The sequence below is a fragment of the Vulpes vulpes genome, chromosome 1, assembly GCF_048418805.1.
Source record: "Vulpes vulpes isolate BD-2025 chromosome 1, VulVul3, whole genome shotgun sequence".
NCBI lineage: Eukaryota > Metazoa > Chordata > Mammalia > Carnivora > Canidae > Vulpes > Vulpes vulpes.
The window spans coordinates 115618169-115635375 of record NC_132780.1 but is presented as its reverse complement, the minus strand read 5'-3'; the positions used below and the strand labels follow the sequence as shown (position 1 = coordinate 115635375).

The 17207-nt window shown below is 35.5% G+C and overlaps 1 protein-coding gene across 4 annotated transcripts in view; it reads right to left on the bottom strand.

Moving 5' to 3' along the window:
• Positions 1 to 17207, bottom strand: part of GRAMD1C (GRAM domain containing 1C) — an 86962-nt gene that overhangs the window by 18290 nt on the left and 51465 nt on the right. For all 4 annotated transcript variants that reach the window (XM_072723537.1, XM_072723553.1, XM_072723548.1 and 1 more), the window contains 4 exons: positions 16814 to 16932; positions 13780 to 13912; positions 10176 to 10338; positions 3360 to 3497 (listed from right to left, as the gene is read on the bottom strand). In XM_072723537.1, coding sequence (XP_072579638.1) covers positions 3360 to 3497; positions 10176 to 10338; positions 13780 to 13912; positions 16814 to 16932 — 553 coding nt within the window. The remainder of the gene's footprint in view (positions 1 to 3359; positions 3498 to 10175; positions 10339 to 13779; positions 13913 to 16813; positions 16933 to 17207) is intronic.

Sequence of the window (17207 nt, the reverse complement as noted above, 5' to 3'; positions counted from 1 at the left end):
GGGGGGCAGGATGTAAAATGATGTGGCCACTATGGAAAACAGTATGGCCATTCCTCAAAAAGCTAACCATAGAATTACCTATGATCCAGTTATTCCACTTCTAGGTATATACCCATAGGAATTGAAAGCAGGGACTCAAATACATCAGTGTTCACAGCAGCATTATTCACAATAACTAAAAAGTAGAAACAACTCAAAATTCCATTAATGTATGAATGGATAAGCAACATGTGCTTTATATATACAATGGAATAGTATTCAACTTAAAAAGGAATGAAAGTCTGACACATGCTACAAGACAGATAAACCCTGAAAGACATGCTAAGTGAAATAAACCAGACACAAAGGGACATGTTGGGTGATTCTCCTTACATGAGGTACCAAAAGTAGCCAAGTTCCTAGAGACAGAAAGGAGAATAGTAGTCATCAGCAGTTGGAGAAGGGGGGGAATGGAGACTTATGGTTTAACAGGTAGAGTTGCAGTTTGGGAAGATGCAACAGTTCTGGAGATGGACGGTGATGATGGTTGCATAATGTGGATGTACTTAATGCCACTGACCTGAACACTTAAAAGTGGTTCAAGTGGTATATTTTATGTTATGTACATTTTGCCACACACACACAAAAAAAAATTGGTGTATCTTGGGAATGGCTATGCAGGTTTTATTATACTATTCATGCAACTTTTGTGAAGGTTTACAATTTTCAAAATTAAAAAGTTGAACAGAAAGACTTAAAACTGAGTTTTGAATTACAAAAGTAGTGTCACAGAGCTGTAAACAAAGATTTAAATGAACACCTATTTAAAAGCTCCTAATTAAAAAAAAATCCAATAGTACCATCTTAGTGCTGAAATTAGATTAAACCCACAAACAATTGACTATACACGAATCTTTCAGTTAAAAAAAAGAAATATTTCTTAATGTTATTGAAAACAAGCCTCTGTGGGCCACCTGGGTGACTCAGTTGGTTAAGTTTCTGCCTTTGGCTCAGGTCATGATCCCAGGGTCCTGGGATCAAGTCCCGTATTTGGCTCCCTGCTTGGCAGGGAGTCTCTCTCTCTGCTGCTCCCTCTGCTTATTCTCTCTCTTTCTCTCTCTCTCTCTCTGTCTCTCTCTCTCTCTCTCTCTCTCTCTCTCTCATTGTGCTAAATAAAGAACTTTTTTAAAAATTAAAATTAAAAAAATTTTTAAATAAAAATAAAAAACTTTTGAAACCCATTCTCAAGAAATTGAACTTTGATGACCAGATAGCAAGTTCAGCAGATAGCAGAATGATGTGCAATCAATCATAAACAGATTATCTCTTTGGGAGCAAACCTGACTAATTCTAGTCTAAATAGCAACATTCCTATTATTGTTTACACTTGTAATTAGCCAGAAGCCTTTGCTTCCAAAAGCCATTTAGAACATCAGATAGCAAATATAGTCATCCACATTGAAGCTAGATATGATATCAGACACCTAACACAGTTCTGAGTCAAAGAACAAACTAACTCAGTCAGTTAAGTGTCCTACTCTTGATTTTGGCTCAGGTCATGATCTCAGGGTTGTGGGATCAAGCACCACATTAGGCTCGGCACTCAGAGTTTGCTTGAGATTCTCTCTCTCCCCTCCTCCCTTTGCCCCTCCCCCTGCTCTCCTCTCTCTCTAATAAATATTTTTTTAAAAAAAAGAAGAAATAAAGAAAAAAAGAACAAACTTCATTTTGAACCAGCATGAATAACATGCTAGTTCTTCTTGGGCCTTGTCAGTCATAAAAATGGCAGTGCAATATTAATAGGCATCATTTTAGAAAATTAAGAAAATTAACATATCCAACTCTTCTAAAATATCAAGTTTTCCAGACAGACATGAATAGCAAGAAAATACAAAATAGATTCAGAAGAGATACAGTTAAACACAAGCTACTGAGTGAAGAGGAAAATTTATATCCCTTAGATATTCCACATTCTTACAACTAGAACAGAAAAAAAAAGATTTTTTAAACATAAAGTTCTTAACATAATCACAGGACTCAACAGCTATCTATGAGAAATCACTTTGCTATATCTCTGAATAAGAAAAAAATTTGTATATATCAATGATACAACCTATGAATATGTAGTTATGTTTACATAAAAGTTTCACAAAAAACAATAATATTTAATCACTAGTAAAGTGACTCAACTATAAATTGATTGTAGGATAACTTCCTCTTTGACTATATCAAATGACTCAACTTATATGAATCTCTGCTGCTTCTGTTTTATAATTTTATATAGCAAGCTAAACCATGTGCTCCCAAAATTTATAAAATATTTTGGAATATTTAGGATAAACTAAGTTTCAAACTAACTATAAGCTCATTTGAGATGTTTACCAAAACAGAACTTTTAACACACAACCAATGAAATCCTTTTTATGAGTATAACTAATTTCCTAACTGGAATCTTTTTTCTGTTTTGCTATTTTCATTGAGATATACCACAGACACAGCAATCTGAGGTGTATAGCTCCAGGAGTTTGCACACACACAAAAAAGCACATATGTGTACCACTACCCAGATCAAAATAGACTTTACCAACATCCCAGAAGCTTCCTCCCACTCTTTACCCATCCAACTCTCCATCCAACTATGTACAACATAGTACAGTAAACACTATGCTGATTCTGTGTCCATAAATTAGTTTTGCCTGTTCAGAACTTTGTATCAAGAAATCACAGTATGTACTCTTTTGTGTCTGGCTTCTTGTGCTTAACATTAAATCTGTGAGACTTACTGATATTGTTATAAGTAGCATCAACTGCTTTTGCGTTGCTATACAGTATTCTTTTGTGTGAAGATACACCATTTGTTTATCCATTCTAGTAACTGGTAGATATTTGGGCTGTTTTGTTTTGAGACCATTGTAAACATGCTGCCATGAACACTGTAGTACATATCATTCAGAGTACACGTTTCCATTTCTGAAGGATATATACCTACTAGTAGAATTGTTGAGTCAGAGAGAATTTTTTATGTTCTGCTTACTGCCAAACCATTTCCAAAGTGACTGTACCAATTTATACCGCACTAGAATCCAATTGTTCCACAATTAAATTCTTTTAAATGGGTCCCACCCAACCAAACTGCTACATTAATAAATAAATGGAGTTTTAGTTTCAAAGAGTTTGACTTAATTGTAGGTAGGATCTGACTAACTGAACAATGAGTCAATATTTGCATGTAAATTTAATTGAAATGCTTAAATACCAGCTTATATATCATCAAAATAAAATCAAACCCTAGTTTTTTCCCCTGGCAGCATAAATAGGGTCAACTCTTAAAGGATAATAAAATTCTCCCTTATTTATCATTAGGTAAACACAAAACCAACCGATTATATTTCTAGAATTGGCAAATCTCTGCATAAAGCGTGAACTGGTGAAGAGCAATTCAAACATTCTCTCAGCACTGATACGAAAAACACGGTTGATATAAAGTCTTCCATGAAGATCTTTCTCAGGAACATTTTCTGGGGAAACAAACAAAAAAACCACAGGACTGAAAGGGGAGAAACTAAAGAATGGTAATTTCAAGATTTTGTTTTGTTTTTGCACAAAATGGTTTTTTAAATGTGATTACAATGATCAGCACATTCCACACACTTTATTAAACTCCAAATTGGCATTATATACATAAGCACTGTATACAAATATACATAATATATATCTAATTAAACTATATATGATCAATATTTCAGTCATCAAACCCAAAAGATATAAAACTATCTAACCTGAATGATATCAAAGTCCCATAATATATCACTCAAAAGAATATTTCAAAAGTGACAAGGTTAACAGTGGGACACACAGGGGTGTATCTACCACAGGAATTAGCAGGTCCTATTTCTGAATGCTCATACATTCAGTAAATATTAAGTCACGAATGGCTCTAACTCATTCACTCACTTGGTAGCCTGAATAATGTTTCCAGCCTGATTTAAAGCTGACTACCCCAAGCATCATCATATTTACAACCTATTCTCAATACCACCCATTAAAAGAACTAAGAAACCTTTCTGAAAAATAATCTTCAAGTCAAGGAATATTACATTTCTCTGGGAACCTGATAATGATAGTGTTGAAAGCTACTGGCTGGCAGAAAATGAAGAAACAATATCTGCTCATCTCTCTTCACGTTCCCTGGAAACATTATATATAATAGCCCATGCTTATTTGGTACTTAATATAAACCAGGAACTGTACTAAGCACCTTACAGGTATTCATTCCTCTTATCCTCACAGCAATCCTGAAATATGGATGGTATTATCATCATCTCATCATATAGATGAGGAAAATGAGGGAAAGAGAGAACTTCCAAAGCTCCATAGCTGGTGAGTGACTGAAATGGAACTTGGATTCACTGCAGCTCCAGGGTGCACCAACTTAACCTCTATTTTATACTGCTAGGAGTTTAACTTAGAAGAATCAAAAGGAAAGAAAAGAAGAGAGAAGAAAAAAAGTTGAGAAGAAATAAGATAGCTAGGAATAAGAGTCTGGTAAAAGAAATAGAGCAAAGCAATCCAATATGAAATTTTAATGATTTCAGGACTGGGATTATTTATTGTCTCAAGGATTATGTTCCATTGATACAGAATAAAAACTGTGACAAAAGCTCCCCCTATTACAGATATCATGCACTAAGATGCGTAGAGCATCTGTCAATATTAAACCATTGGGAAGCAGCCTGGTCAGGTAAAGTCAGGTAAATTCTTCTAGCTCTGCCTTTATCCCAACGATTGCTTTTTCTCCCTCATTAAATGATTTCTGTCTATTTTGCTACAGGTGCAGAGAACTCAGGAGAATATTGATTTACCTTTCCCCCTGCAACAATACTATGTGCAGGCAAAAGCCAGTCATGGCAATTTCAAATAATGGCTCTTTGGTATAGAAATAAATCACTGAAACTAGGTAATGTGCTAAGGTCTTGTGAGATAACTTCCCAATTAGGCTTGAGAAATAGACTTTTCTGATACAGAATATACATTCATTGTAAAAATAATTCATATATTCACAAAGAAAGAAAACAAGTAGAGGTAATTCTATTGATCCTGCTCATTTCCCTCACAGAACTTAACCTGAGTTGTAATTATATGTTTATTGGCTTATTGACTTATTTATTGCCTCTCTCCCCAGTATGAGTCTAAGTTCCATGTGAGTAGGGACCATGTCAATTTTAAACTCTTGTACACATTACGTATTTGGCACAGAAGTGTTAAATAACTATTTTTGAAAGAATGAATAACTACTTAAGATGCTTAAAAAAGTGTCTTAGGATCAATTATTATTTAAAGGACTTTGATTTTACAGCCGTATATTTTAGCTTTTTATTTGGGAATAATTTTTTGATTTACAATTAATGAAGCTGGGTATTATTCCTGCCCTTTCCCAGTAATATCCTTTTTCTGTACAAGGATCAAATCCAAAATACCACGATGTATTTAGTTCTTTTATCTCCCTAGTCTCCTCCAATTGTGACAGTCTCTCATTCTTTCCTTGTTTTTTAATGGCCTTACACATTTGAAGAACACTGGTCAGGTATTTTGTAGAATGTCCCTCAACTTAGGGTTATCTGTTTTTTCATGATTAGACTGGTGTTGTGGATTTGGGGAAGAATGCCCACAAATGTAAGGTGCCCTTCTCGTCAAACTCAGGGGACTGGGGATCCAGGGTATCAACGTGATTTATGGTCAGCAGCCTGGTCAGGTAAAGGCAGCTCTGCCTGGTCAGGCAGCAGCCTGGTCAGGTAAAGGCAGCTCTGCCTTTATCCCAACGATTGCTTTTGCTCCCTCATTAAATGATTTCTGTCTATCTATTTTGCTAAAGGTGCAGGGAATTTAGGAGAACGTTGATTTACCTTTCCCCTGCAACAATACTATGTGGTTACCAACTATGTGGTTACCAATGGTAACCACGATCACTTGAGGTGGCATCTGGCATGTTCTTCCACTGTAAAGTTACCATGTTCTGTTTGTTAGAAATGAGTCACTAAGTTCAGTCCATACTCAAGAGAAGGAGAATTAAGTTCCACCTCCTGTAAAGGGAAGTATCTTTGTATATTATTTGAAACTTTGTAAGGAAGACTTGTGCTTTCTCCCTCATTTACATATTTATTTGATCATTCATATCAGTATGAACTCATGAATAGTTATTTTCACTTTAGTTTATACCAGTTCTATCATTATTTGTTTTGTTGATCAAATTTTTTTAGTTTGGCCATTAGGAGCTCTTTCAGGTTGACTCCTATGCCCTTCTGATATTCCTTTTTTTTTTAAAAAAAAAAAAAAAAAGCATTTCTTTATTTATGGCCCTACAAAAAACTCCAGCCTCATTTTGTTTATTCCCCATCTCAGCCCCAGAAGCAGTCATTTCACTAAGGAGTTCTCAAACTATAATTTTTCAAAAGTAAGTTTCTTGTTCACATTTATGAAGAAAAGAACTTACACTCATATAAACATTTCAATACATTTTCATTTTTCATTTCAACTCCACTGTTAGATAAATTGTTTTGCATTATGACTGATAAAATAGAATTCATGGTACTACTATTGGAAATTAATAATACCTTTTGTATGTAAACTAACTCAAAGAAGTAAGGACATGAAATAAACTATTTCCACGTGGGATCATTAATTATGATAGTCAAGTACTTTCAAGCCTCCTGTCCAAGTAACGTCACCAATAATACTGCTGTAACATATGAAACTAGCAAGTGGTATTTCAAGTGGGGAAAAGAACATCACTCAACCTGGTAGCAGGTTACTATTTCCAGTAAAGAAGAAATATTTCTTTTTTTTTTTTTGAAGAAATATTTCTTAAATTGAAAATATTCAAACATATCAGTTTGAAAGTGGTCAGTGGAAATGATGGGGAAAATGAGACAGATAAATAAATATGAGAAGAACATGGGCATAAAGGAATAAACCATATGTTTGACAGTGTTTTGAGGGTTCACGAAAAATGTACTAGGTAGGTGTACAAGAACAGCAGATGATTTGGGTTTTGAGTAAGTAAGGACACACCATTTGTTTTATCTTCTATCTACTAAAAACTGGTGACTTGCCATCTTCTTGACTCAGATGGAGGGCTTTCTTTGCATCTAAAAGATCAAGTTCAATTTGAGAGTGTTGTTCAAACACGTGACTCAGGTAACTATGTCGGGGTTACCTGGTTTAGTCTAATGGCTGCTTCCCTGACATACTAGACTATTTCATGGCTCTTTCTCAGCTTTCGATAGAGGTCTTCTTGTTCTCACCTTTAGTAATTAATAAGCATCACCTGATACTTGATTTCTGTTTTTCTTTGCCTGACTTTCCAATTCATCTTGTTCTGTCAGCTACAGGTCATGGATTCCAATTTTGCTATTCTTATGTGCTCCTCCCCCAGCCTAATCTTTACCTGACTTTACTTCCATTCTCAACACAAGTGACTTTGGCTAGGGAATCCTGTCACACCAAATTCTAATCTTAGCTATATAAAATCAAACTTAACTCTGTCATGACACAGCCCGGGTGTCTCATGCCATCAAGCCAGTTCATCAGCTTCCACTCAAGGCTGTACCCCCGGGGCAGATGTTTCACAGACTATCCATGATATGATAGAGCAGGGCAGATGAAAGAAGTAAATCCTAACAGCAATAGAAATATATCTGTGGCCAAAAACATAGCCATAATTACTTTATGCTTGTAGATGTGGATACATTGTGTCAACTCATGTTCATCTGCCAGAAAACCCCAACACCTTCTCATATGCTCTGAACTCCCCCAAACCAGGTATGTAGTTATTAAGCTGAGGAAAGCTTATCAGCAGCAACACTCTAGATAAACAAGGTTCTACAGCTTATTCTGTGAAGTATCATATATCAAATTTTTAAGTTTGCATATGGTTTAACAGATTAAAACATAATGCTTAGCATTTTGCTCAGGAGCTGGTGGCCCAGAACCCATTTCTGGAAGTACAGAAATATCCCTAAAAGGGCACCCTTCAATCTTGGTGGGTTTTAAAATGCCTACTATAGAATAAGAACATCAAAAAAAGAAGCCAGTCAAAGCAGATTCTAAGCTAACTTTCCCTGTATGGGCTTCAGTTAAACTCCACATCAAAGAGACTGAACTAGTTGTTTCAGGTCCCTCCGTAAGATATTTCATGATGCTCTGCTTTCCTGATTCCTCTCAGGGATACATGAGTCTAGAGGGAGTCTCTACTTCAAAATGGTCTAGTGTCCCCCTCCTGAAGATTACAATCTATAGATGGCAGAAAAGAGGAAAAAAGGAAATCCTTTCATTTTCTCACTCAGAATGCTCACAATGGTGGATCAAAATACTATCATTTTAAATAAAATGATGTTGGGTTTAAAATAATCTGCCATCTACCTAACTCCCTCTAAATCCGCACACAAATTCCTTTCTTTTGACCTTTCTTATTTTCCCCAGTTCATTGACTTCAAGTGTCTTCATAACCTCACAACTTCCAGAAAATAAAAAAATAGATTCATTATAATACTCACTTAATATGTATGATAAGCCTGAGATTTTGAAATCTGCTTAGGGAAAGCAAAAGATTTGTTATGTAATGATAATCGAATAAGAAAAAGGTCATTCCCTGTATCTTAAAGAAAACATCTACAAAAGAAGGCTGGATAGTACATGTAAGGTCTTACTGCCATAAAATCAGTCTTTAAAAGGACACTAGCAAGGGAGGAAATGCGATCAGGGCTCACATGCAATACAACAACTACACTACTGTCATTCTTTATTTATAGATATGAACACAGCTTATATGAGATTTAATATCATCCTTTATGAAGCTTATCGTTAATGTTAATTTTATAGGATCAATAAGGCAACTTATTTTTAAGGACTATTCTTGTAAAAAAGCAGGGAAGAAAGAGGAGGAAAAGAAATCCCTGTTTTGGCGTCACTTACCTATCTGGCCACTGGGTGACAGAGTAGATCTTCCTAAAGTCAGAGGTTTAGACAGGCAGGAGATTACTAATTCATCCTGCTACTTACTAATTCATCCTACTAATTCATCCAAAGCATGAATGGCTAGGACACTAAGAGAGTGTAGTCATTCATGGAGCGCAATCCTTTTAAAAACTTACTCTCAACTATCTTTTCAAAAGAACTCAAGGACTGTCTCTTAATGCATTCTGTGATTTTTAGGAACTACTGAATTTTTATATATGTTTTCAAGAGTATGGATTTAGTTTTCATTAAAGATACTTGCTATAGTATTCCCAAACCAAAGCTGATTTAGATTTGGTTTTCATAGATTTGGTCTCAGTTTGCTTTTAGATTTGGATTTGATTTTAAATTTGACTCGGATTTAGTTTTGGTTTTTATAGATTTGGTTTTCACTATAGTAAAAGACTTCAGGGGTTCCCACACCAGGCCTAATCTGAACAGTAACTAGACTAGCGAATACAATCATATCCCACAGATCCAAACAACTATAATGTCCCCCATTACTAATATCCTGAGCATTGCTGAACAGAAAGCAGATAGAGCAAAATCCACTAGCACTGCTCCCTTTCCTGAAATTGGAAAATAGTCACTCCACTGTATCTTTCCCAATGTCTCCCCACTTCACAGACTTCAGATGTCAACAATCTTAGAATTAAAAAAAAAGATTCTTCAAAATGCCCACTTAATATGTCTGATAAGCCCCAGGTACTAACTTAGAGAAAGTATGGAGAACATGATTTTTTATAAAGTTTCATTTAAGCAACTTGGTTTATTATATTCTCTACTTTTGTAGCTCTCTCTCTCCCTTCCTTCCTTTTTTATCTTTCTTTCACTTCTTTCTTTCTTTCTTTTTTGGTAGTTCAAAGTATAATTATAGTATTTATAACAATATGCAGATTTGTATTCAGATTTGCTTTTCCATCGCTCAATCTTCACTGACTTAAGGCTTGGAACTTTAAAAGGTAAATGTGATAGAGATCTTCAAATTCTAGGCTTCTGAAAAGTGGAGCTGGGTTAGACCTAGCAGCTTCTTTCCCCTATTTTCTATTAACTTCCACCTTTCTTTTGGTTCTTTATAGAGTGAGAATGTATCTAATACAACTAAATTCTCAATCTGTACTCACCCAATACAAAGATAAGCATTAAAAGACACATTTTATTAAAATTTATAAGAAATTGTTTACCTTCGTCAACAGAATCTGAAGTACTGCTTTTGTCCAAAGAAAGATATTCATTTTTATTCAAGTCCAGTGATTTTGATGGCATTCTTCTTAACCTCTTTTCTGAAGTTAGTAAAGGACTCTTTTTGATCTGTTTCTCACTTTGAGGTTCCTCTTTCCCTAACCCCTAAAAGGCAAACAATCCAGTTTAAAAACAGATTATTGGCTTAGATTTTAAAGTGAGATCTTTAATAGATGCTTTGTTTCTTTTTTTTTAAATACTTTTATTTTTTTTTTAATTTTTATTTATTTATGATAGTCACAGAGAGAGAGAGAGGCAGAGACACAGGCAGAGGGAGAAGCAGGCTCCATGCACCAGGAGCCTGACGTGGGATTCGATCCTGGGTCTCCAGGATCGCGCCCTGAGTCAAAGGCAGGCGCCAAGCCGCTGCGCCACCCAGGGATCCCTTTAATAGATGCTTTGAAATACAGCTCTTTGAAAAATGTATTTATGTTTGCATCGCATTTCCAATACAGTCCATAAAATATTGGTAAATAATAATATAATATATTCTAAAGTCATCTTCTTTTATAGTAATGAACAATAAATTTATGAAGAACATCATATAAGAATTCACAGTTAACATCAAGTCAATCACTTAAGCACAGGGAAAGGGGAGCAGAGGACAAAAATAATGTAACAGCAGGTGCTTTGGGGTGGGCATAGGAGAGGAATCAAACCCGATTAGTGCCCCCAGACAATGTAACAGCAGGTGCTTTGGGGTGGGCAAAGGAGAGGAATCAAACCCGATTAGTGCCCCCAGACAATACCTGCCCCATCATCTCAAGGAAGAGAATTCCCCCATTCTCAAGACCAGTAACTACAGGGGAAAGGGAAAGAAAAGAGAGAGGTAAGAGTCATATAAGAATACAGTAGAGGAGATTAGATTAACAGGAAACAGTAATTTCAAAGCAAATTTGTAAGAACATAGTTGGTTTTGCTGTTAAGGGACTGAGGAGGTGGGGTTAAAATATATTCAATATATGATACTATCTATACTTTCTGGGGATAATTGAATCTAGATACATCATTTCTATAATAAATTTAATGTTAGGCATTAAAATATGAATGCTATTGCCATGTTAGTATTCAAGTAGAGCTGTATTATAATTAGGTTTAATAGAACAGTATAAAAATATAGACTATGCAGCAAAGTACCTTCTTGCATTATCTGTGTGTAAGTAGATGACACAGAGCATATTTCTAATTCTTACACTTCCTGCCCCATGAGATCTTTGAGTAGCACTGAAGGGCAGAAGCTCCAGGGAGGAGACAGGTTTCTATTTGCCACTCAGAGAGCAGAATAACAAGTGGGACCCAGTACACAATTTATGAAAGGATTATTCTATCCCAGTCAGAGGACTGATTCTCCAAGCAGAGGTTACTGCTAAAATTGAGATTTGATTTTATTTGGGAATTTGACACTACAAAGCAACATGCTTACTTAGCTGACCCAGAACCTCTTTAGCAAATGCTAACTAGAGTTAGTTTCCACATATATTTCTTTTGTTGTTTGTAATTAAGATATGGTTCCTATTATAAAAAATAGAGACAGATACTTTTAGGAAAAGTAATTGTGTGGTTGGTATCCGGACAATTTTTATTTCTTTGTATTCTTTTCTGTATTTCCTGAATTTTTAGAATGAATATTAATTTTATAATGTAAGAAAGATCTATTTCATCTTAAAAATGTTAAAAAATGTTATTTTTCCCTTTGTTATTTCCAACTTTCTTGGAAGTAAAAATGAAACAAAGTAAGTGATATATGATACCTGTTGACATCTGAGAATCTCACATACTGTTCTTGAGTGTAAAAAAAAAAAAGAGTGAATTTATATATTTCTTATATGCCATAACCTGAAAACATCTATACTAAATGTCAATGAATATATAATCAACCTTAAAACATTAAAGTCTTCCTCTACATTCCATTCCTTTTCCTTAAAGGAAACATGACATCCTTTAAGGACAAATTAGAAGCAAGAACCAATGGATTAACTATTCCAAGAGCAGGAACAGAAGACAAAGCCAAGGTAGTTGTAGAAAGACTCAAGATTAGTAGTTTTGAGAATCCAGTCCTCAAAGTCAGGCTTTTGTAAAAGGATCAAGAGATTGCAAGAGATCTCCTGTCCTGTTACCTCTCTAAAATTGAGTAGTCTGCTTTTCTCCATGAGAACATATGAAGGAATTAGCATCCAGAATCACCTCCCTGTAGTAAATTCCTTAAGGGTCTCTAGATGGAACAGTTTTGCAAGAAATCCACAATACAAAATTAGACTGGGATAGATGTATGACAGTTGCCTGAAACAATTTGATAACTTTTTTAAATTAGGCCTTTTAAATATTTTGCTTCAGTGTTTTCCCAACACTTATTCACAGATGCTGGGAGCTCCATGGGAGAGGGGAGAAAAGGTCCCTTGCTGGCCATATGCAGATTCACCTTCAATTATAAGCTTATGGTTATTGAATATTTAATGTGTGACAGGGATCATTCAAAGCACCTTCACATGTATTAATTCATTTAATCCTCATTAAAAAAAAAAAAAACAATCCTATGGGGTATTACTGTCCTCTTATAGTTGAAAAAAAAAAGCATTGAAATGTTAAGTAAGTAAGTTAACTTCTTTAAGGGCATTCAGGTAGCACGTGGCAGAGGTAGGATTTGAAACCAATGCTCTGCTTTAAACCAAGAAATTCAGCTTTGGCTCAGACTTGCATCTGTAATCTACAGTAGGAGCACTCTCAGCACTCAGAATGTGGTCTCTAAATACCATTCTTTACTAACAAGTATGGTCCCTTAGGAGAATGGCTGATACTATGTCTGGGATAGTAAGTATACAAAGTGAGCCTAGGACACATTATTGTGCTAGAAAGAAAGGAACCCATGAAAGATTATTGATCATTTCAAAAAAAAAAAAAAAAAACACAAACAAACAACCAATCTAAAGGGGCTCCCATTGGCAGAGGAGACAAACTGAGTATTTAAATAAATAAATAAATAATGACTCAAATGATAGAAACTCATTGAAATACATTTTTTTAAAAAAAAGCAATGGACTTATAATGATACTTGGAAAAATAAAGGAAGAAACTAAGTAACTATGAATTAACTGAACTATGAATTAATCAAACAGAACTATGAATTAACCAAACATGCCTGGTCAGCTAAGGAAGCACCTATTGTTACTAAAGCATGCAGTGGGGGTTCTCATCTCCCCCTTCAAAAAGATTCTTTCTACCATACATACCACTTAATCTGAGAAAAATTCTGCTAACTATGAATTCCTCTACCTTATTATATTTTTAATGATGTATATTCCCTTTATAGACTAATGCTCAGGAAACTGTCTGGTAATTCTGTACCATACCCAGCTCTTAACAAAACCACATATTTTTCCCATATAATCTCTGCTACTTATAGACTTAAAACCTTTCTTCTAAGATAAAGGAGTAGCCTAACATCTTAAATTTTTAAACATTTTGTACAGTGTATTTTTATTTGATCTCACATTATGATTAAAACATGGCAGCATCAGACATATTTTAAAAGGGATATCATGCACTAACCCCTTTTGGTGGATTTGCATCAATTGATTCTGCTTCTGAAACCCGATTAACTGCTTCTCGGGTAAAACTGATGGACTTGGAAAATTTTTCATCTCTCTCCCCACAGTCATCCAAGCTACTTCTTCCTGGACTCCTATAGGAAACATGTCATTAAAAAATTTTTTCATTATAGAAATATAATCAGTCTTCTGTACAAGTAAGTGATTTAGTCTCCCCACTGAGGTCCTCTGCCATTCTATTATAAAGCATTCGACAACAAATGGTTTTTTGTAATGTAACAAATAAGTCCCACTTATAACAAGCCCATCTTCTTAAATCACATGCAAAATAACTTTATTTCTGAAAACAAAATATGAGATTTTTATAAACTTCAGAAACCATTTAAAAAATTAACCAAGTACAAGCAGCTATAACAGCAACTAATGCAATGGATATTACAGTTTGTTTAAATTTCAGTTATGGACCACCACAAAGCTTTGAAAGGTACAGGGTAGATGTTTGAGTTGAATGACAGTCAACACTAGAAGGCAGTTTCAGATCTCCTTCCTTCTGATTCAGTTCCAGCTGACATGGTGAGTCCCTCCCAGAAGGGGGAACTCCTGGTATCTGAGCACAGACCCCATCAATCAGTCCATGCCCACCTTCTTGTTCTTCTCATTCCTAAGGACAAAGTTTAAGGAACAGCTTTTAAATGATCATAGGTATGTGACTACAACAAACGTCCTGGGACCTACTTTTCCTCTCTCGGGGAGGAACATAAAGAAAGGAAAATCTATTAAACATAAAAGGAGTACAACTGATCTAATGTCCAGGTCTCAAATTTATTAAATAATTATTCCTACGTAACCATCGCTACATAGAGACTTAAAGCTTTTCTAAAATAAAGTAGCAGCCTAACATCTTCAGCTATGTTATCCTGAGGAAAGAACACCTCTACTCTACCCCACCCAAATAATACCTAGGTTAGCTGCTAAGTCACTCCTGGCCGGAGGGAATAGCAGGGCTGAGAGGACCAAACTAGAAAAATGGCCCCTCAAGCCTCTCCCAGCAGCTGAGTGTCTGCATGTGAGTATTTTAAGGGTGGGAGTGAGCTGTGGAGAATACAGAAAGAAAAAAGGAGGAGGGAGAGTGATGAAAGGACTAAAAATGAAGACAAAGAAGATAGAAGAGCTGATTAAATAAAGCCTTGAGACAGATATGCTTCTTTTGGTAATGGAAAGAAAGGGAAAAGGAGAAGAGGGAATAAGAATCTGGTCACATCTCTGAGAAAGCAGTCACCAGAAAACAGCAGCTTCTCTGGTGACTTCAAAAACCTGGACCTTAGAGCATATAAAGTATCTGGTCAAAAATATTTATTCTCTTCTTCAAAGACTAGAAACTCCTTCAGTTGGCAGGGAACTTGGAGCCCATCTAATTTAACAGCTTCATTTCAGAGATGAGTCGAGTGAGGATCAGAAAGGCTAAAAGATTTGGTTGAGGTTGTGCAGCTACTTGGTGGCCAAGTCCAGACTAGAATCCTGATCTTCTTCACCATAATCCAAGGCTCTCTGCATTATGTCAATTGCTTTTCTACCCAGCTCCAGTACCTAAGAGAGACTAGTAAACTTTACAAGAAGAGCAGTACAATAGAAATTGTTAACTTTACAGAAAACTAATAAAATATGTATGAGCAAACATGTAAAAAAGAGTAAAATATTGATGCTGGGCTGAAACGGTAGAAAGAAGATCAGCATAACTAGAGGCTACCTAAATAAAGGAAAAGTTGTGTATATAGTGAGACTTCTGAAAGACTTCCATTTTAAGATTTATTTACTATAGAATTTTTTTAAAGATTTTATTTATTTATTCATGATAGTCACAGAGAGAGACAGAGAGAGAGAGAGAGAGAGAGAGAGAGAGAGGCAGAGACATAGGCAGAGGGAGAAGCAGGCTCCATGCAGGGAGCTCAACGTGGGATTCGATCCCAGGTCTCCAGGATCGTGCCCTGGGCCAAAGGCAGGCGCTAAACTGCTGCGCCACCCAGGGATCCCTATTTGCTATAGAATTTTTAAGTAAGAGTTTTATTAGCATATAATTCACATATCATAAAATTCACCCCCTTTAAAGTGTACAATACAGTGGTTCATAGAGTTGCACAGCCATGATCACCACTATCTATCTAGTTTTAGAACATGTTCATCCCCAAAAATAAATCCTATACCCATTAGCAATAACTCCTCATTCTCCCTTCCCCCAAACTCTGGCAAGTACTAATCTACTGTCTGTGTCTATGGATCTACTTATTCTGGTCTCCATCTCATATAATGGAATCATACAACATGTGGTCTTTAGTGACTTACTCCTTCCACTTATAATGACTACTATAGAATTTTAATGTCTTATCGTTAGTTGTTTTTATTGCTATGACCTCAATTACCATTGGACAAAAATGCACTTTCACTTGTACAGGTTAATAAAAATGTCCACTCATCTAAATGAATCCCCATCAGTCACAAATCTCTCTCATCTCTGAATTCCTTTATAACATTATCTATTGCTCCTTTTGGCCTTTATCTAATTTTCAACCTCATATTACAATCATTTGCATTCCCCAGAGTACTATCAGCTCCTTTCATTAATATATTCAATATTTACTGAGTGCCAACTACATGTCAAGCACTACACTAGCTTTTTCTTGAGGAAACATTATCTTTGTATCCCTCAAAATACCTACCAGCTAATTTATTTTATTGTTATCTAGATCAGAGATGTCACTAGGTACTTCTCCAGATTCTTAATAAAACGCTTTACTAAAACCACAACTTTAAGCAAATCCTAGACGACAGTTACAAAACTAACATTTCCTTATATGCCCTGTATCTGTTTACCAATTTAGCAAACTATTCACCATCTTCACTTTTCACTGCATTCTACTGCTAAGAGGCAAATTCCACCCAAGGGTGAATGAATAGAAATTCTAAGTTAGTGAGTGTAAAATGATTCTACATTAATTAATGATTAATAAATTGTGAAATTTCAAGACACTTTGCTCTACCTTGGCTGCACGTTATCCTCAATCGACAGAGACAAGTTTTCCATCTCTTCAGCATTTAAGCCGAGCTCATTGCCATAGTTCTGCTGGAGCAGCTGCCAAAATTCCTGTCTGGTCAAGCTCTAAAATGACAGAAAAATTACACTGAGTATCGGAAAATACAGGATTGAATAACACAGTGATTCAAAACATGAATTTTGAAGTCAAAATGACCTGTTGTACAGATTCTAAAGTGGAACTTCGGTAGTTATTTGACCTTTCTAGATGTCAGTTCTCTATATCTATAAAAAAAACGGGTTAACAAAACTTATCTGACAGGGTTGACAGTGGGAGTAGACAAAATGCTGATTTTAAAGTGCATAACATAATAACTACTGTAAATGGGAAGTAAGATATT